Here is a 27333-nt window from a genome sequence, read left to right on the forward strand (position 1 = left end):
ACTATATAAAAACTATTGCAACTCAACAACAGAAAGACAACACATTTTTTAATGGGTAAGGGATCTGAATAAACATTTCTCTAAAGAATATATATAAGTGGCCAATAAGCACATGAAGAAAAGTGTCCTAAATCATTAGTCATCAGGGAAATACAAATCAAAACCACAGTGAGGTACCACTTCACACCCACTAAGATGACTATAATCAAAAAGACAGACAGTAACAAGAGTTGGCAAGAATGTGGAGAAATTGGAACTTTGTACATTGCTGGTGGGAATTTAAATGATTCAGCTGCTTTGGAAACAGTTTGGCAGTTCCTCAAAACATTAAACACTAGGGTTACCATGTGGCAAGCAGTTCTACCTCTAATTATAACCCCAAGAGAAACAAAAGCATACATCCACACAATAAAACTTGAATGTAGTAGCATTATACACAATAAAAGGTCGAAACAACCCAAATGTCCATCTACTGATAAATGGATAAATACAATATGGTATATCTATATGAGCGAATATCATTTGGCAATAAAAATGAAGTGCTGATGTGGGCTTACACAGTAAACCTTGAAAACATTATGCCAAGTTAAAGAAGCCTAACACAAAAGACCACATATCATTTGATTCCATGAACATAAAATGTGAGCAGACATTTTTCTGCAGAACAGACAAATCTATAAAGGCAGGAAGTGATTCTGTGAACTGCTTAAGTATTAGGGGATTTGGGGAAGAATGAAGAGAGATTGCTAATTGGTATGTCATTTTTTTTTCCTTTGGAGTGATAAAAATGTTCTAAAATTGACTGTTGTAATGGTTTCACAGCTAATTGTGAATATTTTTAAGTGAATTTTTTTAAAGTGTATCCTATGCACCAGAAAGAGTCATTAAACAAATAAGAAAATTTCAGATAACATTGAGAACTATAGACAGGGTAAAACAGAATAATGTTTTTTAAATGGCTTTAAAACATTTAAATGAAAAAAAAAAAAAAACATTTAAATGTTTTTAAATCTTGGACATATTGAACCAAGATCCACGTAGTTCGCAGAAACAGCCCTTCCTCCAGCATGTTTCACAGTGTCTTGGAGTGCCTAGTCCTCCTTCCTGATATTTACACTCCACATGGCAGTCAAGGATGAGCGGGCCAGTGGGAGGCAGTGACCGTCTCCCTAATTTGGAGATACTTTCCTCAGCAGCACCCTTCTATCTTCTTGTGAGCCTCAGCAGCAAATGATTTGAGCCCCACACAGTCTCACCTTTGTTCCTAAGTCTAAAGGATACAGGATTTTTCAACATATGTGGACCAAGGATGTGTCATGAGTCTGCCCTCATGACCTGTGTGAACACCAAAATGATGTGGATGCCACATTTTATTTAGAAGAAAGACAAAACCTACCATAAGACAGCAAGGCGGAGCGGGGTTGCTTCTTAGACCCCGGCCTTACTCTTTAAGAATAAAGGAATTAGCCTTTACCTGTCCCTGAGCTGGTCATGTCCGTGACACATTTGATACAGCACCTGGAACCTGCAGCATACTTAATAATGTTATGCTGCTGCTGCTGCTGCTGCTGCTGCTGCTAAGTCATTCAGTCGTGTCCAACTCTGTGTGACCCCATAGATGGCAGCCCACCAGGCTCCCCCGTCCCTGGGATTCTTCAGACAAGAACACTGGAGTGGGTTGCCATTTCCTTCTCCAATGCATGAAAGTGAAAAGTGAAAGTGAAGTCGCTCAGTCGTGTCTGACTCTTAGCGACCCCATGGACTGTAGCCCACCAGGCTCCTCCGTCCATGGGATTTTCCAGGCAAGAGGACTGGAGTGGGGAGCCATTGCCTTCTCCGAATAATGTGTGACTCCTGCTTAATGCTTTACAGTAATAGCCATTGTGTGGGTGTCATCTAAGATAAAGACAATCTCATTTGTATCTGGGAAAAACATATTTCATGTGTATGTATTTAAAATTTATTGATAAGTTAAATCGATAAAAAGTTGAATCTATAAGTTGAATCTGAAAATATACCCTCTGGCTATAAAGCTTATATGCATAAAAAAAAGAACAAAGGGAGGGGCATTCTCACGGGAGGACACGGGGCAGTGTTTGTCCAACAGAAATATGTCACTTCTTTCTCTCAGAAATTTTCTAAACATCATAATATCATAAAGTTTAAATCTGGGAACGAGGAGAGAATGGGTACTTCCCCTCACTGTTCATCCCTACCAGTTTCCTCCGACCATGGGGTTTTCCAGGCAGGAATACTGGAGTGGGTTGCCATCTGTTCTCCCATTATCCATCCAATGATAGATAAAAATTTAGGAATTTGTTAATGACAGGACCTTATTGAAAAACACACAAAATTGTCCCCACTCTGAAAAATTAACACAAATAATTCCTATTCAAAATGACATTGCTTTTAAGGATCTTTTCCAATCTATCCCATACTCTCTCACTATAAAAATAAAAGCCTGCACTATTTTGTGGCAATAAAACATTCCCCCTTCCTTTGACTTGTACCCAGTTCCCAGTGACCTGATGACTTGATTTAGTAGCAGTTACCTATATCTGAAGACAGATTTTGGCCCCAAGGAGTTGCATGCTATAAAGTCCAAATAAATCCGCTTACAAATCTCATAAAAAGAGGTGAAAATACTTTATTTCTCATCACAGATAAAGGAAAAGAAAGTACGTGTAAATGTTGATTGTGATTTGTGAAGTGTTCAGTTGGTAAAAATAGGATCATTGTGGCAAAGTGGTTGACGAAGCACCCGTAACGTCTGTGGTGTAATAAAGCAAGGCTCTCCTCCCACATTACAGGCTATTTTTGACCGGAACCGGAAGGATGAGCTGCCTCGGTTGCAACTCGAGTGGATTGATAGCATCTGTATGCCTCTGTACCAGGTAATCACGATTCGAGAGGGTCTGTGTGTCTTCCCCGAGCCAGGAAGGGAAAGTGTATGCACCGCATTTTCACAAGTATTGGTTTTAGGACACCCTCCCAGGGTATGTGTATTGCCGAGAATGGTGGTTGCAGCTATCTTTTCTCGGATTTCTGATCAGTCCACGGAGAAGAGTGGGTACCCGGAATCCAAAGACCCGAGCTCTCCTTGGGCCTCAGCTCCCTCGTCTATAAACCAGGTATCGTAATATTATCTCTCGGTATTTCTCAAACTGTGCCCCTAAGGAACAGAAGTGTCCATCCATAGCCTAGTGAATATCTTATCAGAAAGAGGTCTCAGGCTCAATAATTGGGGCTTCCCTGTGGCTCAGACAGTAAAGAATCTGCCTGCAACGCAGGAGACGTGGGTTCAATCCCTGGATCAGGAAGATCCCCTGGAGAAGGGCCTGGCAACCCACTCCAGTATTCTTGTCTGGAGAATCCCATGGACACAGGAGTCTGGCGGGCTACAGTCCATGGATAGGGTGGCAAAGAGTCAGACACAAGGGACTGACTATCACTTTCACTTTCTTTTCCTGCACATTAAAATACTGAAGGCTCGGAAAAGTACTCCAGGAAAGAAGCACATTTAACCTTGATTAATTTTGAATTTCTTAAACATTTGACCATGGACATCTCTTTCAGTTTTACCATTTTTCTTTTACTTTTATTAATATCATGTGAGACTTGAGAGTTCCATGAAACATAGTTTTCTGCTTTGACCCTATGGCCTGGGCCACAGGGTTTTGTAAAGCCTCTTCCGTCTTAAATATCCGCCTCTGTCTGAGATGCGTGACAAATGGCATCCACTGAACCCTGAGTGGGGTGGTTTCCAGCTCTGCTGTGTGGGTTCGAGACTCTGCTTCTGGCAAGGAGACAGTGTCATCAGCTCTGGATGGTCACACTCCACTTTCTGAGTAGGAGCAGGGCTGACATCAGTTAACACTCACAGTTTAGTGTACACCGGCTTTTAATCCTACTTCTAAGCATTCGCTTTCATGTGAAAAACCTGGTAAGTTCTTTACCCCCTACCTACCTCAATCAGATTGAGCTGCTTTTTTGACTTCAGAGTGAGAAACACATGCAGGGAAAACAAAACGGCTTCATTTCTCACTCTAACTCCATTAAAAACACAGTATTGTTTTTTAAGGACTTCACAACCATTAAGTTTCAGGCTTATTTACCACTTCATTTCCAGCACTTTTAGGAACTGCTGAGCCCTGTCACATTATCCTAAAAAATAAAAAAATAAAAAAACATAGAATACGGTCTTGAGGATGGAAGTGTAATTTTTAATGACTATAAACAACAAAAGTAATTTTTTTTGTTTTATATTATCCATTAAGTACATGATAGCATAAAATCAGAGAAGTAAAGCTTTAAAAGAATCTAAAATGAATTATTTTAGTTATACATCGGACATAATGCTCTTTTATTTAAAAATGAAAGATTGGGTGAAATATCAAGAATAATGTCTACATTATTATAAGAAGATCCTCAACTCTCTTTTCTCCCATCCACTTCTGCCATCCTCACTCCTCTGGTATCTCTGAATAAGCTGGGTTGCCAGGTGTAAGGCCCATAGCTGTTGGGTTAGGTATATCTTGCTTTGCGAAATTGACCTCGACTACCCATGTCGAATTATTTTTTAATTTTACTCACTTTCCTGTGCATTCTTAGGCAATAAATGAGATGAATTTCTTGCAATTAATAAATTCCTTTTACTGTGGGTAAAGCTTAGGATGTATTTGTATGGCTGATAAATTTTTGGTGTTAGTCTAGAAAGCTACTTTGGAATGAACTCAACTCTACACACCCTTCCTACGTGATTAGTTACCGTAAGTGCTGGAAAGGACTCTCGTGAGTTTTTCCATGTTAATTTAAATGTTTCATTGCTGGTTCACAGTCACTTGGGCTTATTTTTATACTTCCCATTAAACACTTTAAAATCTTCAGGTTAAAAAGTAAGTTATTTTGAATTTAAAATGAAAATAGCCGTTTCCAGAATGTAGGGGGCAATACTACCCCATCATATTATCTATCATTCCTGACTTTTCACATTTTACTTTACCGCCTAGCTGTGATATTAGATACACTTGCTAGTTTTATTCACAGGAAACGGACATATAGAAAGTTCAAGTGACGCTTCCACCAGACTAGATTGTGTCCCACTCATCCGTGGCCTCGGTTTTGCTGTAGTCGCCTTTCTACTGCCTCAGTTCACCTCTGTTGGATATTCACCCGTAATCTTTTCTTACTAAACCAAATGGGGACAGTCCCAGCATCTAAAGAGGAACATGGAACAAACTGTTTATAAAAGTTCATATTCATACCTGCTGCTGTATCTTCCCAGTGAACAAAGCATGAAAGTCAGGCCCTTTTTTCATCTTATTTTTTAAAAACCTCATGGATTTCATATAAATTCTTTATAATATGTATAAATTATATAGAGAGAATTTGCATATTAATATTAATTTATAGACAATTACTATATGTTTATATAGTCATATGACTACATATTTATATGACTATATAAATTGATCTAATTTTGAAATCAACATTTCAGAAAGCCCTCAAACTGAAACCTTGTAGAGTGACTTTATTTACCCTCCTTGAGAATCCCTATTTTGTCCCATCTTGAGCACCTGGACGTTTTCCACTATTTAACTGGATAATCTCACATTAACTGTTGATGCTCTGCCATAGAAATGGAATCAGTCAGTGGGGAGGGCTCACCATGAGTACGAAGACACAAAATCTTGAGGAAATGACTCACCAAGCATGGACGGTCCCTAACGTGAGGCTAGTCAAATGTCAAAATGTCTGCAGGAATTCAGGTTGCTGCTGGAAGGTCAGTCTGGGTTTTTTAATGGGGAAGTGCACTACTAGAGAGTCTGAGAGGATAAAGGCAAATGGGAAAGCATGAAGCTGGCAGGAACCCCAAACTGTGAGAGACGACATCATCTTCCTCCTTATGGAGCGTAAGAATGCAGTGTGGCCTTGCTGAGTTAGTCTGGGCAGAGGCAAAATGACATGGAAGAGTAGCTATGGGACCTTTCAGTGGCCAGAGCCCTGACCCCAAGGCAGAGCAGGTTGGAGGGGCAAGAAACCTCACATGGAGCCTGAAGCAAACAGATACGTACATCATGATCAGAGACCTTCTTGCAGTCAGAGCAATGTAGAAAGATGAGGGCCAGTGAAGAGAGAAGCCAGCCAAATGCACTGTCTGGCTGAGGCTGCTGGGTGAAGCCCAAGACACGCAGGGGCTTGTGGAGGGGAAGATGGAGATGGAGGCCGGCAGTAGATACAGATATGGCTCTAGGGCAACTTTTTTACTTCATTGACTTCTGCTGGGTAAAGTCCGCTTAAGAGGGTTGTGCTTGGTCAAAATAGATGAAGCGCTTTCCATTTCCAGTTTGCTGAGTTTTGTCTCTTCTCCAAACAAAGGATAGATTATTAATACTCTGCAGTACCTGACGGAGAAGGCGATGGCACCCCACTCCAGTACTCTTGCCTGGAAAATCCCATGGATGGAGGAACCTGGTAGGCTGCAGTCCATGGGGTCGCTAAGAGTAGGACACGACTGAACGACTTCACTTTCACTTTTCACTTCCATGCATTGGAGAAGGAAATGGCAACCCACTCCAGTGTTCTTGCCTGGAGAATCCCAGGGATGGGGGAGCCTGGTGGCCTGCCATCTGTGGGGTCGCACAGAGTCAGACACGACTGAAGCGACCTAGCAACAGCAGCAGCAGCAGCAGTACCTGAAGGGCTAATTATTTGTGTGCCTCGGTGGGAACCCACAAAAGTACACTGGTAGATTTTGAATGTCCATTGCACGTAAAATGGAAATTCTTACCTCTGAGACAACTTCAATTCCCAACTTGTGTTTATGCTGAAGGAAAACAATGAAAACCCCCAACCCCTCAAAATCTGTTCAACAGGAACTTTCCAGAGTAATCTAGTGATTGACTGAAAGTGACTGACAGAAAATATAAAAACATACCTCATAAAGTAATGGGTCAGGAAGGAACATGCAGAGGATAGTCCCAGACCCATGGATGGTTCTACAGTAGGGAGATGTGATGTGCTTATATACATGTTTATATGTGCACATAAAATTCTCTAGAACTTGCTCATTGTTTTAATCTTATGTTTCCAAACTTTTCCTTAAAAAGAATAGAAAATGGTCCCAGAAGTCATGATTTATCTGTGACAGCATTTTATTCAGGAAGCATATAGGAAGCCAAGAGTGGGCAGGGAACCATCAAAGCGCGTTCCCCAAGAGAAGACTGAAGCCCTGGTTAGTTAGCTGTCCTAGCAGGGTATCTCGGAGGAACACATTGACATCTGATTCCTGCGCTTTCCGCTGTCTTTGCACCCTGCTGGGGATCCATTAGCCTGCTGCTCAACTTCTTTAGAGAAAGAAAAAACAGGAAAAAAAAGAACGAAGGAAAAAAACCCCAGACACCATCAAACTTTGAAGTCATTGCTGCACCAGCCTTAGGGATAAACAGAAAACCTGATAGAGCAGCATCACACTGAGCCTGTCTTTGCAATAGCAGGCAAAGCTTCTGCCCTTCATTTTCACTCTCGACTCAATCAAACTTCAGTGCACCTAGAATTTCAATGAGGTGCTATAAATCATTATAAATCTTCTGTGTATTAAGGGTTGAGAGAGTTAATTTTTGTTATGAACATAATCAGATTTTCAGCTCATCCCAAACTGGCTCTTGACTTTGGAGTATTTGATCAACAACAACAACACTTGAAAAAAAGAGCTTGACCTGGCCAGGTTCTAGCTGGAATAATGATCTCCTATAAAAGATTTTGGCTAGAGTGTTGCCTCTTTGTGAGAATGTCAAGGCATTTCTACAACAGGCAGGGCTTCTGAAGTTATGGTTATAGTAACTTCTGACTTTTTTTCTACCTTCATTTGTCACGGTTGTTTTGGAAAATGCATTCCACCTGATGCAATTACTAACATGCTCTCTGAAAAGAAGGGAGGAAAAAACTCTTTAAAATACAGTTCAAGTTGTAGAACCTGGGAGTTAGAATTGATAAACTGGAAAAGAGGAAATAAGGTGCGACACCAAGACAACTTTTCTGGATACCAAGAAATGCACTTCAAAAACAACTCAGTGTTCCCCAGACGGTCCATGCCTTGTGTTCAATTTAGAAAAAAAAATAGAAAGAAAGAGTAGTGAGCCGCAGAGTAACTAGATAGAACTTTCCTCTTAAAAGCCTACAAGGAATGGAATGGGGTTAAAGAGGGGAACAATCTTATCACATACTTAATAAAAGTAGGACACCGCCCAAATCAGTTTCTTATAAATGTTTTTCTCTATGACATTCAGTATTCCTGTGAATGAGAGAAAGGAATAGTTAAGGCTAACTTCTTATTTGTCTCTACAAAGTGGGGGACATATGTGGAATGACAGGAGTCCAAAAACTCAGGAAGAAAGAAAGGGTGGGAGGGAGGGAGGAAGGAAAGAAGATGAGGGAGGGAAGAAAATAACTTCCTATATTCTCTATAATTTATCTGGCCCCACCTTCTCCTGGTGATGGGTTGAGGGTGTTCAGGGACTGATTTTAAAGCATCTCAGTTCTTTCTGGTTAAAACAAGTCCTTGCAAGACTAAAATGTGAATTGTCCTCAGTCAGAACCATTCCTTCTCCCAGCTGACATCCAGGTGCTAGGGGAGCTTACCTGTCCTTGTCACGGTTCTGTGACTGGGGGTGAGAGGGACCGAGTGCCCCGGCTGCCTGCGGGGTCAGGGCTCTGGGTGTGATGCGGGGTTGGCCTCTGGGTGTGTGGGGTGGCTGCCACAAGCACTTCGTGCAGGGTCTGACCGCTGGCTCTGGATGCAGCAGCTCTGGTCCCTGCAGACCATGGCGAGCCGCTACCTGCTTCCTGGTCAGCGCTCATCGGCTGGTTCTCTGTCATCACTCAACCCCTGCAGAAACACCAGCCACTTTCTCTTCACCCTGCCGCCCACACAGCAGCTTCCTCAGTCCTTTCCAATATGCCGCCTGGGTGGTGCCAGCTCATTCTAAGAAAGTTCTGTCATTTTCCTGAACTGGGCTCTGAGATTCGAGAGATGAGCCTTTGCCTCATCTTCAGGGTTTGACCCCCAAGGAGCATGGAGCCAGGACACTCACATCTGATCTCATGCCTCCCGTCTCTCTCTCCTCTTCTCCCTCTCTCCTCCTCTCCTTTCTCTAAGACAGGAGTGGGAAGTTTATGAATTTCCTTTTCCTAGTCTGATGGGAGCTCTCCTTGGATGGTCTCCTCTGTGCTCCCCACGCCTGAGCTTTGTAGTCACACTTGATCTGCTTTAGCCAGGCTTGGTTCTTAAGAGGTAAGAGTTCTGGAATTTAGAAACCCCCTTTGTGGCTCAGATGGTAAAGAATCTGTGTGCAATGCAGGAGACCAGGGTTCAATCCCTGGGGTGGGAAGATCCCCTGGAGAAGGGACTAGCCACCCACTCGAGTATTCTTGCCTGGAGGATCCCATAGACAGAGGAGCCTGGCGGGGGTCACAAACACTTTCACTTTCACTTTTCTCTCCACACAAAACCAGCACTGAGACTTACTCTCTCTGAAAGCTGGGTGATCAGAGCTTGCTGTTTTTAGCAGGGAGCCACCACTTGCTGAGAGGAGGAAAGTCTGTTGAGCTGATGGGCGGGGAGCCATGGGCATCATGGTTCAAGTAGAACAAAAATATATTGGCTTGATATTTTCAAATTCTCCTTGTTACATACAGGAGAGTGCTATCTGATGCTATAACCCAGTCTGAGCACTGACAGCAAAACCTGTTCAAAACTTTCTATGTATTATTAGTCAAATAAAAATGGAAGGGAAAATATACACATTCAAATGTATCAGTTTTATGTAGTTTATACCCTGTCTTCCAAACTTTTGCCAAAATAATCTTCATTAAAAAAAAAAAAAAACAACACTATATCATGGTATTCTCCTGCTTAAAAACCTCAGGTTACTACCACCATCTATAAGATACCTCCCAGACTCCTAGGTTAGCCCTCTCATTCTGAGGTCCCTGCCTCTTGACCTCATGTCATGTCACCCAGGCACTTTTTGCCCCAAAGCACAGGGCTCACAAACCCTCTCAGCTGTCTTCCTTTGCCTTTGCTTATCCTTCCCTCCCTCTTCTTTTTGTCTGGAAGAAGTCATGCCAAACTGTCCCCTCCTCTGAGAAAGCTTCACTCCCCTCAGCGCGACTACAGCACTCTGCCGACCTCTGCATAACTACATGTAACTCTGTGTTGTGGTCCTCTTTCTGTCCGTCTTTTCTGTTTTCCTTCCGCATTAGTTTCCTGGAACCATCATAGTCCTGGTTCCCAGAACATTGCCCAGTATATTCAAACTGCTGCTGCTGCTAAGTCGCTTCAGTCGTGTCCGACTCTGTGCGACCCCATAGATGGCAGCCCACCAGGCTCCCCCGTCCCTGGGATTCTCCAGGCAAGAACACTGGAGTGGGTTGCCATTGCCTTCTCCAGCACATGAAAGTGAAAAGTGAAAGTGAAGTCGCTGCTATCAGTTGAGTAAATGAGTGAAGAAACAGAAGGTAAATAATGCAATGCAGGACCACAGAATTAATAAGCAGTGGAATGTACGAAGTAGGGTTATAGTGCCATTTTAAATTATCATCTATAAATACATAAAACCTTTCATCAGAGTGTGCACTGCTATATTCCTGCCCATAATCTGAAGTATATGGCCTATGCTGTCTTTTTACAGAGTGGTTTGGTTCTCATCATGGTTGAATTGGCCCTTAATTCTAGTGTAAAAAGACCAGTTTATAGCCATGAATTTTTCAGAGCTTTAACTTTTCCAACTAGGAAATACATAAAATTTTCTTTTCTTCCAGCATTGGCTGAAAATATAGTTATTTTAATATCCAAGTTAATAGGGAGAGCTAACACATTACACAGATTTCAAGAAGTTTTATAGATATACATGCAATTTCATGAAATTACAATACAATAAAACACTAAATTATTGTGATTAAAATACAACTTTCCATTGACTTAGAAGACTTTTCAGATCCTCCAGTGCCTGACAGTTATCAAAACAAACGTGAAATAGCAATGTGCTCTGCAGGACGAAGTGCTGAATAGCCGAGAGGGCTCATTCTTAGAAGAACATTCAAGTTCATGTCACTCCCTGCATCGGACATGGTATGTGGCCAGTGAAGGCATCACACACCTTTGGCTACATCTCACAGTTCTTCCTGAATACCTGGCATGCCAGACTATTTGATTTTGGAGAAAGTCTCCCACCTCCAAAAAATGACTATGAGTTGATAAAGCAACCAGCTCTGTGTATATTTTTTTTGTAAACAAAATGAACTTTGATTTATTTCAAGTAGCTTTTAAAAACCTTTTATTTATACAGTAGGACTCAATTTCTATTCATATGTATTTTATGAGCCCCAAACTGCCATCATGAATCTATATTAAAATGCTGGAATCTGGTTTAAAAAAAAAAAAGTTCTAATACACTCCCTAATAAGGCTTTTGGAGGGTAGAATTTAAGATAAGATCTAATTCTCCCTATCCAGCTGACCAGCATAAATAACTCTTTTTAAAAGTGTTTCTGCTTTGAACTTATGAAGCTAAAAATCACTTAACCCCCAAGTCCATACAAGGCTTGGAATGTTGTCTTAAGTTACTTTCCGGTTCCTCTAGAAAGCATATTTTAAATGCTGATTTACCTCTTCGTGGCCTCTCTTCTCTTAAGAAGAAAATGGAAAGAAGGAAGAAAGTGAGGGAGGAAAGGAGAGAGGGAGGGAGTGAAGGAGGGAGGAAGGCAAGAAAAACAGGGTGGGGCGGGAAAGAGGGAGAACGAGAAGAAAACTTTCATTTTTCACTAGGAAATGAATCCAGTCCTCTTCCAAAGATTGATTTTTGCATTCTAAGGGTGCCTCTCCAAAATTTCTGCAATTTAATGTTCATTTGAAGGGTCAGCATTGTTTTTGCTCCTGGGAAGTGAGGCATGAAATAAACATAAAGCATTCTCATTATGCTGTTGCCAGACAGAATCCTCTATATTATTTGAAATGTTTCCTAAGAGAATTCAACGAGGCAATATCTGGATCCTCAGCTATCACTACTCTTATATTTAGTTATCAGAGCTGCAGCTGTAAAATATGAAATAAATCACTCAAGGCACATTGCCTCACCTTAGCAAGCAGATGCTAAATGACAGTGTGGCCAGAGGGAGCCAGGCTCTCAACCTCACGCACAGTGAACACGGCAGCTCAACCGCTGTGCTCACTGCTTTTCACCGTAGATGATGATTTAAAGTGTTGAGTCTGTTAGGCAGTGTCTAAACAAAGTCAAAGACGTCTATCAGACTGAGCTTTAGGAAAAGACTTTCAGTATTTCAGTCCAGAAAGATACAGAGCTGTCCCTGTACACACTGTCTCGGCAAGCAGACACCTGCTGAATGCTGGCTCTAGTGGGCCCTGGGTAAGGGCTTGCTTATATTTTAAAGTTCACAAGCATTGTAAGTTGACCCCAACTCTGTGAAGGAAGAAAATACTTCATTCTGGATCCTATAATATCTATGGTCTTAGTTTTATATATGAGGAAATGAAAATCTACAGAAACTAATGGACTTAACCAGAGTGAAGCGGTTAGCACACAGCAGAGCCAAAATTTGAAAGCCAAGTCCTCTTGGCCTTATTTTGCTGCTCTTTCTCTCCACACTGCCCCAAGGAAGTGAAAGGCGATTCCATTTTTGTCCAGCAGTGCTGTACCTCAGAAACCTCCCATTTACAAAATAAAACTCTTGAGTTCTTCAGAGAGGAGGATACAAGGAGCTGAGTAGAGATTCTAGAGAGAGCAGTTCCTGGAGCGCTGAATGAGCTAATAGGTTCTGTTTAGCTGGTTACCAGAGAAATACTTTCTCAAAAAGATTTTATGTCAAGTTGTCCTTGACCAAACACTTTGATCTGCGATGGAGTTGATGTTGCCAATTAACAATGGCAGATTGACCTCCCTCGTTTATTCCACATCCTTCTGGGAATTCCATTAATAAAATAACAAAGGAAAAAAAATTTTTTTTGGAAATTTTTAAAGATCTAAACATTCTTGGGAAATGGAAAGAGGCTGGAAGAATTTTAAGGAACATGATAGAAAAAGCCTACCGTTCCTTGAACAGTCTGTAAGTAAGGATGTTAACCTGCTGTTGAGGACCCAGAAGGAAATCGAGGGTGTCAGGAGAGAAAATATATATGGCCTCAGAGAATACCTAAATCCTCAAGAGCAGATTGGGGATAAGTCAGGACTCACGTTCTCTTCTCCCTGTGATGCCCCCTCAAGCTGTTGTCCACATGCAAACACATTTTCATCCAGGAACACCAGTGTATTCTGCTCTAGCCACTTAACATAAACTTCAAAATGTGTTTCCAAATGCCTAACATAATTTGCATATTATCCTTTGAAATGGCAGCCTAGAATTCCAAAGAGTGACTTGTCACAATTTATTCAATCATTTCTTACTTTTTTTGGTTGTTTTGCTGTTTTTGCTAATTGAGATAATTATAAAATGAGCACTTTTAATATTTTATTGACTTATTTAATGCTATTAAGTGTGGTTAGAAATAGTAATGTTGCATTTCTTTAAAAAAAAGATATAAATTCTTAAAGACAATAGAATGTAAGAGGGCATAAAATATCCTCAAAATTGGAGGCTGGAAAGGAAGTTATGTCCCAGGGTGGCTACAGAAGGGGACATCAATAGGAAGAGAACTGATCTGTCTTTCAGAAGGAGTAGGCTCAGGATGGCAAGGGTCCAGTTCAGCCGAGAGGGACTCTATTAATTTCCTACCGCTGCCTAGCAAAATACAAGAAACTGGGTGGCTTAACACACCAGAAATCTACTCTCTCACAGCTCTGGAGACTAGAAGTCAGAAATCCAGGGGTCAGCAGGGCCAGCAGGGCCAGCTCTTTCTGGCAGCTCTGCAAGAGAATCCATTCCCTACCTCTCTCCTGGCTTCTGGAGCCTTGGCATTCCTTGCATGTGGCTGCGTCACTTCCGTATCCACCTCTGTCTTCACGTGACATTCTCCCACGTCTCTGTGTCCCTGTGTCTTCATATGACCTCCTTATAAGGACACCAGCCCCTGGATCGCCGGCCCCCCCTAATACAGGATGTCTTTGTCTTAACTTGTCAACATCTGTGTGTCATGCCCAGCTGCTCAAGCATATCTGACTCTTTACGACCTTGTGAACTATAGCTCGCCAGGCTCCTCTGTCCGTAGGATTCTCCAGGCAAGAATACTGGAGTGAGTTGCCATTTCCTCCTCCAGGGGATCTTCTCCACCCAGGGGTTGAACCCCCGTCTTCTGTGTCTCCTGCATTGGCAGGTGGATTCTTTGCCACTGAGCCTGGGAAGCCCCTGATAACATCTGCAATGAATCTGTTTTCAAACATGGTCACATTCCCAAGTACCAGGGTTAGGAATTCAGCATCTCTCTCTGTTTTTTTGAGGGGAGGGTGTGTGTCACAATTCCATCCATGGTAAGGAGACTGAGGCTTGAGCCTGGAAACAAAGAGAGGTTGGGAATGGGGTTCCTGGAGTCCCCTACTCCCCACACAGCCAGGTAAATAGCCTTTGCAGCCGCTGCCAACTCAGGAGACCAAAGGGCTCTTCTCTCAGAGCACTAACTGGGAGAACCTGTAACTGAAATTAGAAGTCTGTGGAATGACTGACTAGACCCCAGGAGGCCTTCCCATACCTCCCCCCACCTTGCCACCCCGCCCTACTTTGCACTCAAGATGCCAGAGGCCAGATAGCCCCAGAGGCAGGCAGAAAAGTGGGATTCCTCTTCAGGGAAGGAGAACAGCTGCAGAGAGAAGACCTGTGTGTGTTTGCACTTGGGATTCCCTCAGTGAGAGTTCTGGCTCCCTGCAGAACGCCCTGAAGATGAAGCCCCACCAACACCACCCACCAGCAACAACCACAGCCTCTCCTGCTCCCCCGCCCCCCTTTACTCACTGCCCAGAACAAGTCTTTCAGTGCTGCGTGCTTAAATATATGCTAACAGATTAGGGCCACGGCATGTTTGAAAAGAGCTTCCAATGTGAAGGAATGGAAGTGCATCCAAACTCTGAATGAAAGAGAATTTCAGAGCATACAGGAGATGCGAAAAACAAAAGACAACTTCAGAAAGCCTCTACTATCATCAAAAAGACAAATATGTTATAAATTAGGACCTAATGCCTAATGTTTTCCTTCTCCAGTACTGTCTAGTTGCTATGTCATGATTTTCTCCTCCTCTGGGACCTCCTATCCTGGGCTCTCCTGACTCCGCCCCACTGCCAGTGGCCTCCACTCAGACCTTGTCAGGCTCACAGCCCCTCCCCACTCTCCCCCCCTAGATTCCATCATCGGAACACCACCCTTATCTTCCTAGGGGAAATCGACAGTGGGCCCTTCAGATCCTCCCTTCCCGTCAGAGAAGAAAAAACCTAAGCTGGCACACTGGCCTGCCCATGCTCACCTCCTCGCCCTCCACCCTGAGCCGTCTGCTCTTGACACACCCACCACTGCTGTTGATCAGTCACCAAGTCGTGTCCGACTCTTCGCGACCCCATGGCCTGCAGCTCGCCAGGTTTCCCTGTCCCTCGCCATCTCCTGGCGTTTGTCCAAGTTCGTGCTCATTCAGTCGGGGATGCCACCCAACTCTGTCGCCCTCTTCTCCTCCTGCCTTCAATCTTTCCCAGCATCAGGGTCTTTTCCAATGAGTTGGCCCTTTGCATCAGGTGGTCAAAGTATTGGAGCTTCAGCTTCAGTCCCTCCAAAGAGTATTCAGGGTTGATTTCCTGTAATCAACTGGCTTGATCTCCTTGCTGTCCAGGGGACTCTCAAGAGTTTTCTCCAGCACCTCAGTTCGAAAGCATCAATTCTCCGGCGCTCTGCCTTCCCTATTGTCCAGCTGTCACATCCATACGTGACTACTGGAAAAACCATAACCTTGACTGTATGGACCTTTGTTGGCAAAGTGATGTCTTTGCTTTTTTACTCCCCTATTCATAGTCCATGCCCGTGTCTTTGCCCACACAGCTACCTCTGCCAGGCCCACCCTTCCCTCTTCTCTCCAGCAAGTCCTTCTCTGACTGCAGGAATCTGCTCAGGTGACAAGCTGCCCCCAGGAGGTAGATATCCTAGTCTCCAGGGCCCACTGCATTTTCAGTTATTAGCACATGATTCTTATTTGCATTCCCCGTGTCTGTTACTCAGCCGTAATGCCTTCACACACTGCATGCCCCCAACCTCCGCCTTCCCCCGGCTAGAGCAGGGGTCTCTAGGCTGTGACTCAGCTGCCTGCCGTGAGACCCCTGGGGGCTGCCTCCATCGGCAACACAGCCCACATAGCGACAGGATGGGGAAGGAATGGGTTATTGCAAAACTGTTCGGAAGATCTTGCATTTCCCCAGCGTTGCGTGCCTTCCATGTTGCCTGACATAACCCACCATTCCTGAGCTGCCCTGTGGTGGGCTTTAGCATTTCTGTCTTTATTTCACAGCTGAGAAGCTAGGGAGGTTATACTTGCTGCTCAGAATCGCCCCAATGAATTAGGAGCTTCAGCGAATGGACACCTCCCACCAGCAAAGGAAGGCCTAAGCCACAGAACCAGAAAATAACAGAAGAGGGAGAAAGATTCTCCAAGTCCCTGACTTCACATGTCACCTATGATCATGCTACAGATGGTCTGAACAGCTGAAATCTAATAAGACACGAGAAAGAGAGCAACAGAGACATACAGAGAAGGAGGAGGCAGGGGGAAAAGAGAAAAGATGAACAACAAAGGCTGAACATTTTTATAAATCCCCCCTCCTTACTTGTAGTGAAGCCTACAGCTCCTTATCCTCCTCACTATTTTCATGGTGATCACAGGCCTTCAGGCTTGACTGTGAAAGTATTAATAACTCCACTGTGCTACATTTCTAAGGCATTTGGCCTTACAACGTGACTTTCTCTTTTGGAGTAAATGGAATTGATGACAGTTAATATCAACCTTTCCAAGAGTCTGAACCAAGGGAGACAGGATTTGTGGAAATGCTTTTGGAAAAGTAAACTTTACATGCTAAAGCCCTCCATACATATGAGCCGTTATTCCTGTTATTAGCATTAATAGCATCTCTAAGCCTCAGTAGCCTCAGTTGGAACTTTGGATAAAAAAATAGCGAACTGCGGATCTCCCCAAGATGTAGTGAATCTATAACATTTCCTGGACACTTCTTGTGTGCCAGGCACTAGACTGACTTTCCAAGTCTGATTAAATTTTCTTAACAAAATCAAGGATGGGGAAGGAACGCATTATCACAAAGCCGCTATGAAGATTTTGCATGCCTGATATAACCCACCACTCCTGAGCTGCCCTGTGGGAAAGTTTAGCATTTCTGATCAAGATTGATTTAACTTTCTTAGCCATATCAAGATAGATTCTGCTACCACCCCCCTTTTCAGATGTGAAAACTGAAGCTAGAGAGTTCCTATAACATGCCCAAGAGTACACAGACACTAAGTAAGAGAGCTTAGATTTTTTTTTTTTTCAGCCTTCAAATCTGGGCTTAAGGTTGATAGAACCTTATTGCCACCTGAGAGGCTGTGTATGCAGGCATCGGTGTACAGACCTCAGGTCCTTACGGAATCACCTGAAATGGAAGCAACACTATTGTCATACCGAGATGCTTGCCTAGAAGCAAATTTGCAAATCACCTGTAGGGGAGTGAAACCCTGAAAGTTCCCTTGTGACCTGACTTGATGGTGGCCAAGCTACGTTTAGAAACCAACCTTTGACCTTCGGTGTAGGGTTTGTCCTGATATACTCTGCTACCTACACATAAAATTTGAAGCATATTATCGCCAAGTTTTCAAAGCTGTCCTGAAGGAACAAAGTTTAAAAAGCATATCTGTCTGAGTAGTGACGCAGATTTCAAACACACAGCAAGCAGACGGAGGCAGGGAGTTTGTTTTGAAGGACAGCATGGTGAACCAAGATGTCTCTAAGAACAGGGGAAATGGAATGAAAAGTCAGCAAGCAAGGTAGAAAAGACAGCCCTGAGAGGGCCTGAGAAACGGAACACAAAATCTGAAGGAAGATAAATGGATAATTTAACAGCCGTTCAGTTTTTAAGAAAGACAAAGAACAAGCTACATTGCATCAGAAAAGGCCTAGAAATGATGATGGATGGGGCCCTTCAAATGAGTGGTGAACACAACAGAATCACAGTCGCCTGCACAATTCCCAGCTGAGGGCAAATTTGAAGAACTAAATAAGGATATGAGACTGATACGGATTGAAGAGTTTTTCAAAATCCATTTAACGGCCAGGCAGGGGACATTGATCGCTTTTCAGAGGAAATGTTTAGAATCAATGAGTAGTCGGCCCTTATCGGAATGTGGATGGGGGAGAGGGACGGAGGCTTACACACAACGTTAGCATGCTGTGCATTAAGGTACTGAGATAATTGTTGAATTATGGTAGCAAAGCACTAAATTATTTTGATCTTTATGAAATAAGTATTCCTCTTTTTTATCCCGTACTCGTGAGCTTTATGAACAATGAAATGACTTGCTATTGAGTAATTCTAATACATGATCAAAAGTTTCTAATTATCAGTGCATGTTAAACTTTTAAATAAAATATTTTAGTGTTAAATAGTTGATACATGCCCAGGGAACAAAATTCACAAAAGGCACAAAAGTACTAGAGAGAAGAGGTACTTCCTCATACTTCTGTCCCCGGGGTCACCCAGCTCTTCTCCCTCAGGGCAACCACTGTTACCCAGTTTCATCCAAAGACAATCTATGTAGAAGCAGAAATACAGTGGGTTTTTTTTAGCTTTTTCTTTTATTGAGATATAGTTGGTGTATAATACACATATGGATATACACACACACGTATATTTGTGTATCTATATATGCACATATATGAATGTCTATCCTGCTCCATACATTATTTTTTTACACTTAATATACTTTTGAGATTATTCCTTTTTCATGTCCAGACAGCAGCTATCTCATTAGTTTTGATGGCTGCAGAATATCAGATTTTAAAGATGTAAAATGAATTATTTAATCAATAACTATTATTTCTGAACACTGATGTTGTTTCTAATAATTTGCTATTGTAAACAGAGTGCTATAAATATCCTTGTAAATGCATCATCTTCATACTTTATTTGTAAAATAAACACCTAGACGTGGAATAACTGGGCACTTGGCATATGGGCATTTGGAATTTTGATAGATATTGCCAACTTTCTCTCTGTGGAGCTGGAACCAATTTATATTTCCACCAGCAATGACTGAGGTGCCTCTTCCCCTATACTCTTACCAAGACAAGCTATTATCAAACTTCTTGAATGTTGCCAATATGATGGTGCAAAATCTATCTCCTTATAGTTTTAATGTGTATTTTCCATACCATAAATGAGTTTGATCATATTTTTAGTATAGATTTATTTACTTAGGAGTAATTGTATTTTTTTCTATAAACTCTCCACATTTTGCCCTTTTTTATTAGACTGGTGGTCTTTTCTTATTTGTAGGAGCTCACTGTATATTAAAGAAATAGACTTTTATCTGTAGCAAAAGTGGCAATTCCATCCCCACCCCAGATTGTCATTTATCTTTTCACTTTTCACTCTGCTTATGCTATACAGAAATTCATTGATTTTATGCAGTCAAACTCGTCTCCTGTGACTTCTGGATTTTGTCATACAGATCATGGCTTTCCCATTCCAAAATTAGAAATTCTTTAAATTCTCAGAACTTCTTTCAGGACTTTATGGTTTCATGTGTTATATCTGTGACTCATCTGGTTTTACTTTATTGTGTTGGATATAAAGTTTTCAGATGGCTACCCAGTTTTCCCATCAGTTTTTTTACTAATCTTTCTCCTTATGATTTAAAAGGTCACCTTCATCATATACCAAATTCCCTTAAACAATTCCAGTTTAACTCTTTCTATTCTGTTCTATTACTCTCTCTGCCTAGTCATGCTGTTTTAATTAATATTGCTTTAGATAATATGTATATATAGGATGTTTTCTGTATTTATTTTGGCTGTGCTGGCTCTTCCCTGCTGCGGGCTACTCTCTAGCTGTGGTGTGAGGGTTTCTTACTGAATTGGCTTCTCTTGCCGTGAAGCATGGGCTCTAGGGAATGAGGGCTTCAGGGTTGTGGCAAGTGGGCTCAGTTGTTGCAGGCTCTAGAGCACAGAGTCAGTAGCTGTAGCTTATCAGCTTAGTTGTTCTTTGGCATGTGGGATCCTCCTGGACCAGGGATCAAACCCGTGTTTCTCGCACTGGCAGACAGATTGTCCATCACTGAGTCACTGAGGAAGTCCCTAGAATATATTTTAATGATAAGCCTAGTTTCACCTTCCACGTTACTCTTTCAATAGTTTCTAAGTATTCTTACTTATTTTTCCATATAAGCTCTGTACTTTAATTCAAAAACAAATCTAGTTTGTCTCTTTATTGGGATAAATGATCAACAGCTGAAGGTTAAATGAATGCAAAACTTCCCAACATTGAGAAGATGAAAAATGGTGCCTATTAGGAAGTTTTTGTTCATAATATTCTAATGTTCTCTTCTTTAAACTGAACTTTAAAATTTAATTTAAAAATATTCAGAGTATTCGTCCTGCTGTTCCCACACATTAAAACTTTCCCCATATCTTAGTTTTGGGGAGAGTTAGCAATATAATACAGAGAAGGCAATGGCACTCCACTCCAGCACTCTTGCCTGGAAAATCCTATGGACGGAGGAGCCTGGTGGGCTGCAGTCCATGGGGTCGCTAAAGAGTCAGACACAACTGAGCGACTTCACTTTCACTTTTCGCTTTCATGCATTGGAGAAGGAAATGGCAACCCACTCCAGTGTTCTTGCCTGGAGAATCCCAGAGACGGGGGAGCCTGGTGGGCTGCCGTCTATGGGGTCGCACAGAGTCGGACACGACTGAAGCGACTCCACAGCAGCAGCAGCAGCAATATAATAAAGAAGCCGCAATAGTGTCTCTTCCCTCAGATCTTAAAGCTGACCCTTTCTATGGACAAAATGCCAGCTAATGATACACCCAGTGGAATGTGTAAAATATCCTTTGTCTTCTTATTCGTTCTCCCCCAAATCTTTATTTATTATACTGTAAAATTAAGAAAAAGTAGTTTCTCTTGCCATATGGAAAGAGACCACTAAAATAATGGAGGATTTTTGCCTCCAAGGAAGTTGATCTGAAGACAGCATCCTTCATGGATGCTTTGGTTCTGATTCTCTATTGATCTAGGGCAGTGGGATGCAGAGGCTTTGATGGCGCCCTCCCTGTCTCAGATCTGAGCCCTGGTTGGTGCTGACATGAGGACCACCTTTAAACTCACAAGAGATGCTCAGGCAGCATGATATTTGCCTGGCACTCACCAAGCAGGTCGTTAGTACGAATATCAGGTAAAAAACAGAAGAGCGAGTGTTAATAGGGTATATACAATCCATTCGTGGAGGTACCTTGATAGTTTACTCAGAACACCACTTACACTAAGAGCAAGGAACTCCATATTTTTGCAACCCTCTCTGACTCAATGGACATAAATTTGATCAAACTCCAGGAGATAGTGGAAGACAGGGAAGCCTGGTGTGCTGCAGTCCATGGGGTCACAAAGAGGTGGACACCACTGAGCAACTGATCAACAACAACCCTCTCCCACACAGGCACCCTAGCGATTATGTTTGGAGAACCTTGAGCCCAAGGCTTGTGCTGCTGCTGCTGCTGCTAAGTCGTTTCAGTCGTGTCTGACTCTGTGCGACCCCATAGACGGCAGCCCACCAGGCTCCCCCATCTCTGGGATTCTCAAGGCAAGGACACTGGAGTATACAAAAAGTACATAGGAAACAAATGCTTGCAGCTCAACAAACTAAAATTTTTAAATGGTTCTTTTTACACATTGAAATTTGCAAAAACAATAAATGATATATGTGTCTATGGCATCTCAAGTGGCATAGTTTTACTGGGAAATATTTTGGTGAATGGAGAGGTAGATTATTACCATGTGGCTGTGTTTTACTTACATGTTCCAACCACCTCTTACATGAGGCCTCATTCATCAAAGCCTATGGCTTCTGGGTCAGCAGCTTATTCCTTCCAAGACCAGATGTTGCCTGCACAATGAACATGATTGATTAGCTACCAATGTGCTCTGAAAACCCGACCAACAGGGTAACCTAGGACAGTCTCCTAGAGGGCTCATTATAACAGAAGCAGCGGTTCTCCTTGCTCCTGTGCGCAGGAGCCTCTTTAGGCTCGCCTGTGATTTACTACTTAAAACCCTCATTTTATTTTCCCAGGGTAAGCTCGAGTAGACGAGTCACAGATAAAAGACTCACTGTCTACACCTAATGCTTGGGAAGTGGTGCTTTCTCATTCCTTAGTGAGGCCACCTCCCTCCTGTGACTTTGTCCCCAAACAGTGCTGAGGACACACGGCCCAGACGCTGCGGCCACGTGTGAGACACAAGGCGTCACCAGCACCCTAGTAGAGATCCCTCGGGGGAGGCTCCAGAAGCTCTGTCCTCAGCCTGCATGCCATTCCAGCTCTGCTGTACACTTACCCACGGAAATGCTGACCCTTTTAAGCCGATTTCCCCCAATCTCAGGTTCCTTATCTGTCAAAACAGGGCCAACATCACCCATCTCTGCATTGTTGCGAGGTTTAATGAGCTCACATCTGGAGGGGCCCTAGGATGGCAGCGGAACACAGGACACACTCAGCACTCAGAAGTTATTAGTTCACTTTGGCAAAATGTGTTTTACTGTCTGTCACTGAGAGCAAGTGGGTGGCCTCAGAACAGACCCAGCCCCGTTTCATTCAGTTGAACGCTGTTTATAAAAGTGTAACGTGTTCCATTTGCCACAGGCCCCACCTCTCCCAGCTGTATCTCCCAGCCTATTTCTTCATTAACTTTACTGACCTGGCTGGGTGGACATTTGAGTTTAAGATGCTTGCCCTATATTGTGGAAATAACAATGCTATTAATCCAAGGAGACTAAATTCCTGCCTCATTAATTCCTAGCGTTAATGTAATTTATAAATATCAATTTTCCACAAAGGAATCCCTTGAGCATATAAATAAAATAAAAGTGAAACAAGTAACCTCTGAGAGATTAAGAAGAAAATGGAAAGAGAAAGAAAAGAGGGAGAGAAAATTGTAATAGAGTATTTTCTCTTTTGCAGGCACTACTGATCTGCTTCAAATCTTGGAAAGAAAATGATCTCATTCTAAGTTATTACTAGTACTGTGATTAGCTTTCAGGAGATTAGACATTGATGCTACAAACATCAGTGTTATAACTGAGCTAGACTGTGCCCTTAGGATTCCAAGTATAGATCTGCCTCATTTTTACACTGGATTCCAATGAACTTGCTTGCCCTCCTCAAATCAAGTATCGCCTCTGTGGCTTTATCGTCTTTACTTACGATTCCTATCTGGGTAACTCTCTCACATTATTTCGATTTTAAGTTCTCAAATATCACTAACAAAACAGAAAGCTCTGACAGTAATTTTTGGCACTTGCAAAAATCAGACACAGACAATCTGCTATTGCTGAATAGATCCTACAGCTGTTACTGCTGTAAGGAATCTGCCAAGTTAAGATCACATATAGAGAGTTTTCTCAGCTGGAAAGAGACTCTCACCTGATGTGATAAACGTGGAGTAATACTGAACTACTTCCTGTCTGAGTTCACTTGATTATTAGGAACAATCCAGGCTAAATGAATGCCAAGTCACCTCAGACCTTTGAGCGCTCCTTCCTTGCAAGGTGAAATCCCATAGTTCTGCTGACTTGCCACTAGGGGAGTTGGCAGTCTCTGCTTGTGTCTTGAGTCCCCATAGCATGGGAAACTAAGACTCAGCAGCCTTTAAAACCTTTTAAAGAGTCTATTTAGCAGACTCTAGTGGTTCAGGAGATAAGTGCTAGCTGCCCCTGACTCTAATGAACCTGGGTGGAGAAGGCTGACCCTTGAGTATTAGCAACAACTTTTTTAAAATGTTTATGTATTTTTGGCTGTGCTGGGTCTTCATTGCTGTGTGCAGGCCTTTTCTGGTTGCAGAGAGTGGTGTCTACTCTCTAGTTGCCGTGTGCAGGCTTCTCACTGCTGTGGTTTCTCTGGTTGTGCAGCAGGGACTCTAGACACACGGGCTTCAGTAGTTGCCACACGTGGGCTCAGCAGTTGCAACTCACCAACTCCAGAGCGCAGGCTTAGTAGTTGTGGCTTACGGGCTTAGCTGGCCTGCAGCATATGGGATCTTCCCTGACCAGGGATCGAACCAGTGTCTCTTGCATTGCAAGGCGGATTCTTAACCACCTGAACCTCCAGGGAAGCCCAGCAGCAACTTTTTATTTTGGGAAAACTGAGACTCCCTTATGGCAGCCACCAATTCAAAGTCTCGTAGGGGATTTCAACCTCAAGTAGTTCCTGCAGGTGACAGAGAACAATACGGGACAACAAAGACCCGGTGTTTGGAGCTCAGGAACTCCCTCAGATGAGTTTGAGCAGAAATGGGAATTTGCTGGTTTAAGCAGCTGGGAAGCTTGGAGGTACAGCTCACTGGGGGCATGTGGACAGATCCGGAGGACTCAAAGGCCATCATAAGACAGATGCCCCCATTTCTCTGCCTCTAGCTAGGTATGTTTTGCCTTCATTCTCAGCCAAGCTTTCCTCACACATCCTGGCAGCAATAAGGTCACATGTTCATTCTAGGTGTTATAACGCCGAAAGGAAGAAGGAACAGAAAAGCTCATTTCCAGTAGTTCCAGGGGAAACCTTGCAAGACCTTTGATTTCCTTAGCTTGGGTCAATCTGATCCCCATCTCTACGTCAGTCACTGGTGTTGGTCAGGCCTGAATGATGTGCCCACTCAGAGCACATGAGTGAACTGTTCCTTGAGGGAGGGTAAGGGGACAGTATCTAGCCTCTGCCGCCTACTACAGTTCACTTATAACCCACTGCCAAAGAAACTTGTCTCACAACTCCTCGATGCAAAGATCAATGTGTCCAAGTATCAAGATGGTTAGAACCTTTTGATACATACACAGGTAGCCATAAAATAGAGACCTACATCCTGACATCAATTCTCTCAATCAGGAATTGCATGTGGTGCTAGTAACAGAGATCTGCAATCACAATTCAGTTCAGTTCAGTCACTCAGTCGTGTCTGACTCTTTGCGACCCCATGGACTGCATTACGCCAGGCTTCCCGCCCATCTCCAACTCCCAGAGCTTGCTTAAACTCATGTCCATTAAGTCGGTGATGCCATCCAACCATCTCATCCTCTGCCGTCCCCCTCTCCTCCTGCCCTCAATCTTTCCCAGCATCAGGGTCTTTTCCAATGAGTCAGTTCTTCGCATCAGGTGGCCAAAGTATTGGAGTTTCAGCTTCAGCATCAGTCCTTCCAATGAACATTCAGGACTGATCTCCTTTAGAATGGACTGGTTGTATCTCCTTGCAGTCCAAGGGACTCTCAAGAGTCTTCTCCAACACCACAGTTCAAAAGCATCAATTCTTCAGTGCTCAGCTTTCTTTATAGTCCATCTCTCACATCCATACATGACTACTGGAAAAACCATAGCTTTGACTAGACGGACCTTTGTGGGCAAAGTAATGTTTCTGCTTTTTAATATGCTGTCTAGGTTGGTCATAGCTTTTCTTGCAAGGAGCATCTTTTAATTTCATGGCTGCAGTCACCATCTGAAATCACAATAGCTTCAACAAAATGGAAATTTACTCTTCTCTCTGATAATAATAATGCAAATAAGTCACTTCTAGGTTTCTGTGATATGGCAGTTCCATAACAGTCAGAGACCCAGGCTCTGTTTATCTTCCCTTAGGACGTGGCTGCCATACTCAAGATTGCCTCACAGTCACAAGATGGTCACTGTAGCTCTAACCATCATGTTAATATTCCAGCAGCAAGAAGGAGAGAGGGCCAAAGACAAACGGATGCACCTCCCAAATGAATATACTCTCATTTAAGAGTCTTCTCAGAAGCTTTTTTTCTAAATTCTTCTTGCTCCTCCCTGGCCATTCCTGAGCTTTGCTGTTGTTACTTTTTAGTCGCTAAGTCATGTCTGACTCTTTTATGACCCCATGGACTGTAGCTGCCAGGTTCCTCTGTCCCTGAGATTTTCCAAGCAGGACTACTGGAATGAGTTGCCTTTTCCTTCTTCGAGGAAGCTACCAGACTCAGGGATCAAACTCAAGTCTCCTATATTGGCAGCAGATTCTTTACCACTGACCAACCAGGGAAGTCCCTAAGCTTCAGTTCAGTTCAGTTCACTTGCTCAGTCGTGTCTGACTCTTTGCGACCCCGTGAATCGCAGCACGCCAGGCCTCCCTGTCCATCACCAACTCCCGGAGTTCACTCAGACTCACGTCCATCGAGTCCGTGATGCCATCCAGCCATCTCATCCTCTGTTGTCCTCTTTTCCTCCTGCCCCCAATCCCTCCCAGCATCAGAGTCTTTTCCAATGAGTCAACTCTTCTCATGAGGTGGCTAAAGTACTGGAGTTTCAGCTTTAGCATCATTCCTTCCAAAGAAATCCCAGGGTTGATCTCCTTCAGAATGGACTGGTTGGATCTCCTTGCAGTCCAAGGGACTCTCAAGAGTCTTCTCCAACACCACAGTTCAAAAGCATCAATTCTTCAGCGCTCAGCCTTCTTCACACATGTGAGTCCAACTCTCACATCCATACATGACCACAGGAAAAACCATAGCCTTGACTAGACAGACCTTAGTCGGCAAAGTAATGTCTCTGCACTTAATGGAGGCTAAAATGCTTACTGGAAACGCAATTAGCAATCTCTGATAGAGATACCACAGCCCTGGTGGAGTAAGTGACTCCCTCCCCAAATGGGAAAGAAGTCATAAACCTTTTAAACTCCATTGTGTTCTAGCCTGGGGAAAACCCAGCAGTACATGGTGCCTGGAGCAGGTACATGTGTGAAATATATAAACGATTATTATTAATTTTCCAGCCTGAGCCAATTACACACTAAAGGTTTGTTTTAAAGGTAGTATATTTAACGTGAATGTCTACAAACATTTATCCAAGAAAGTCTTGGTTCACTTCTGTGTTCACCATTATTGTTTGATTATTTGTTTTTCGAAGCAAGTTTTAAAATCTGCTGGAAGCCTCCTGTGGTAGTTAATACATTATCTTAAGCAATTTAATGCAAATTAATTTTTACACAACCTTGAGTTTCAGAGGCCATTGAACTGGGGAGGGAAGGAGTGAGGTTTAGGAGGAATCTGTTTGCTGCCTCCCATCTGGACCCCACAGCCAGCTCCATCTGGTCTCACATGTAGT

General features: G+C 42.9%; 1 protein-coding gene across 1 annotated transcript in view; it reads left to right on the forward strand.

The window, feature by feature from the left end:
* Positions 1-27333, forward strand: part of PDE11A (phosphodiesterase 11A) — a 429146-nt gene that overhangs the window by 388803 nt on the left and 13010 nt on the right. The window contains exon 19 of the mRNA XM_069577105.1: positions 2811-2894. Within this exon, the coding sequence (XP_069433206.1) occupies positions 2811-2894 (84 nt within the window). The remainder of the gene's footprint in view (positions 1-2810; positions 2895-27333) is intronic.

Source organism: Ovis canadensis, chromosome 2, assembly GCF_042477335.2.
Source record: "Ovis canadensis isolate MfBH-ARS-UI-01 breed Bighorn chromosome 2, ARS-UI_OviCan_v2, whole genome shotgun sequence".
Taxonomy (NCBI): Eukaryota; Metazoa; Chordata; class Mammalia; order Artiodactyla; family Bovidae; genus Ovis; species Ovis canadensis.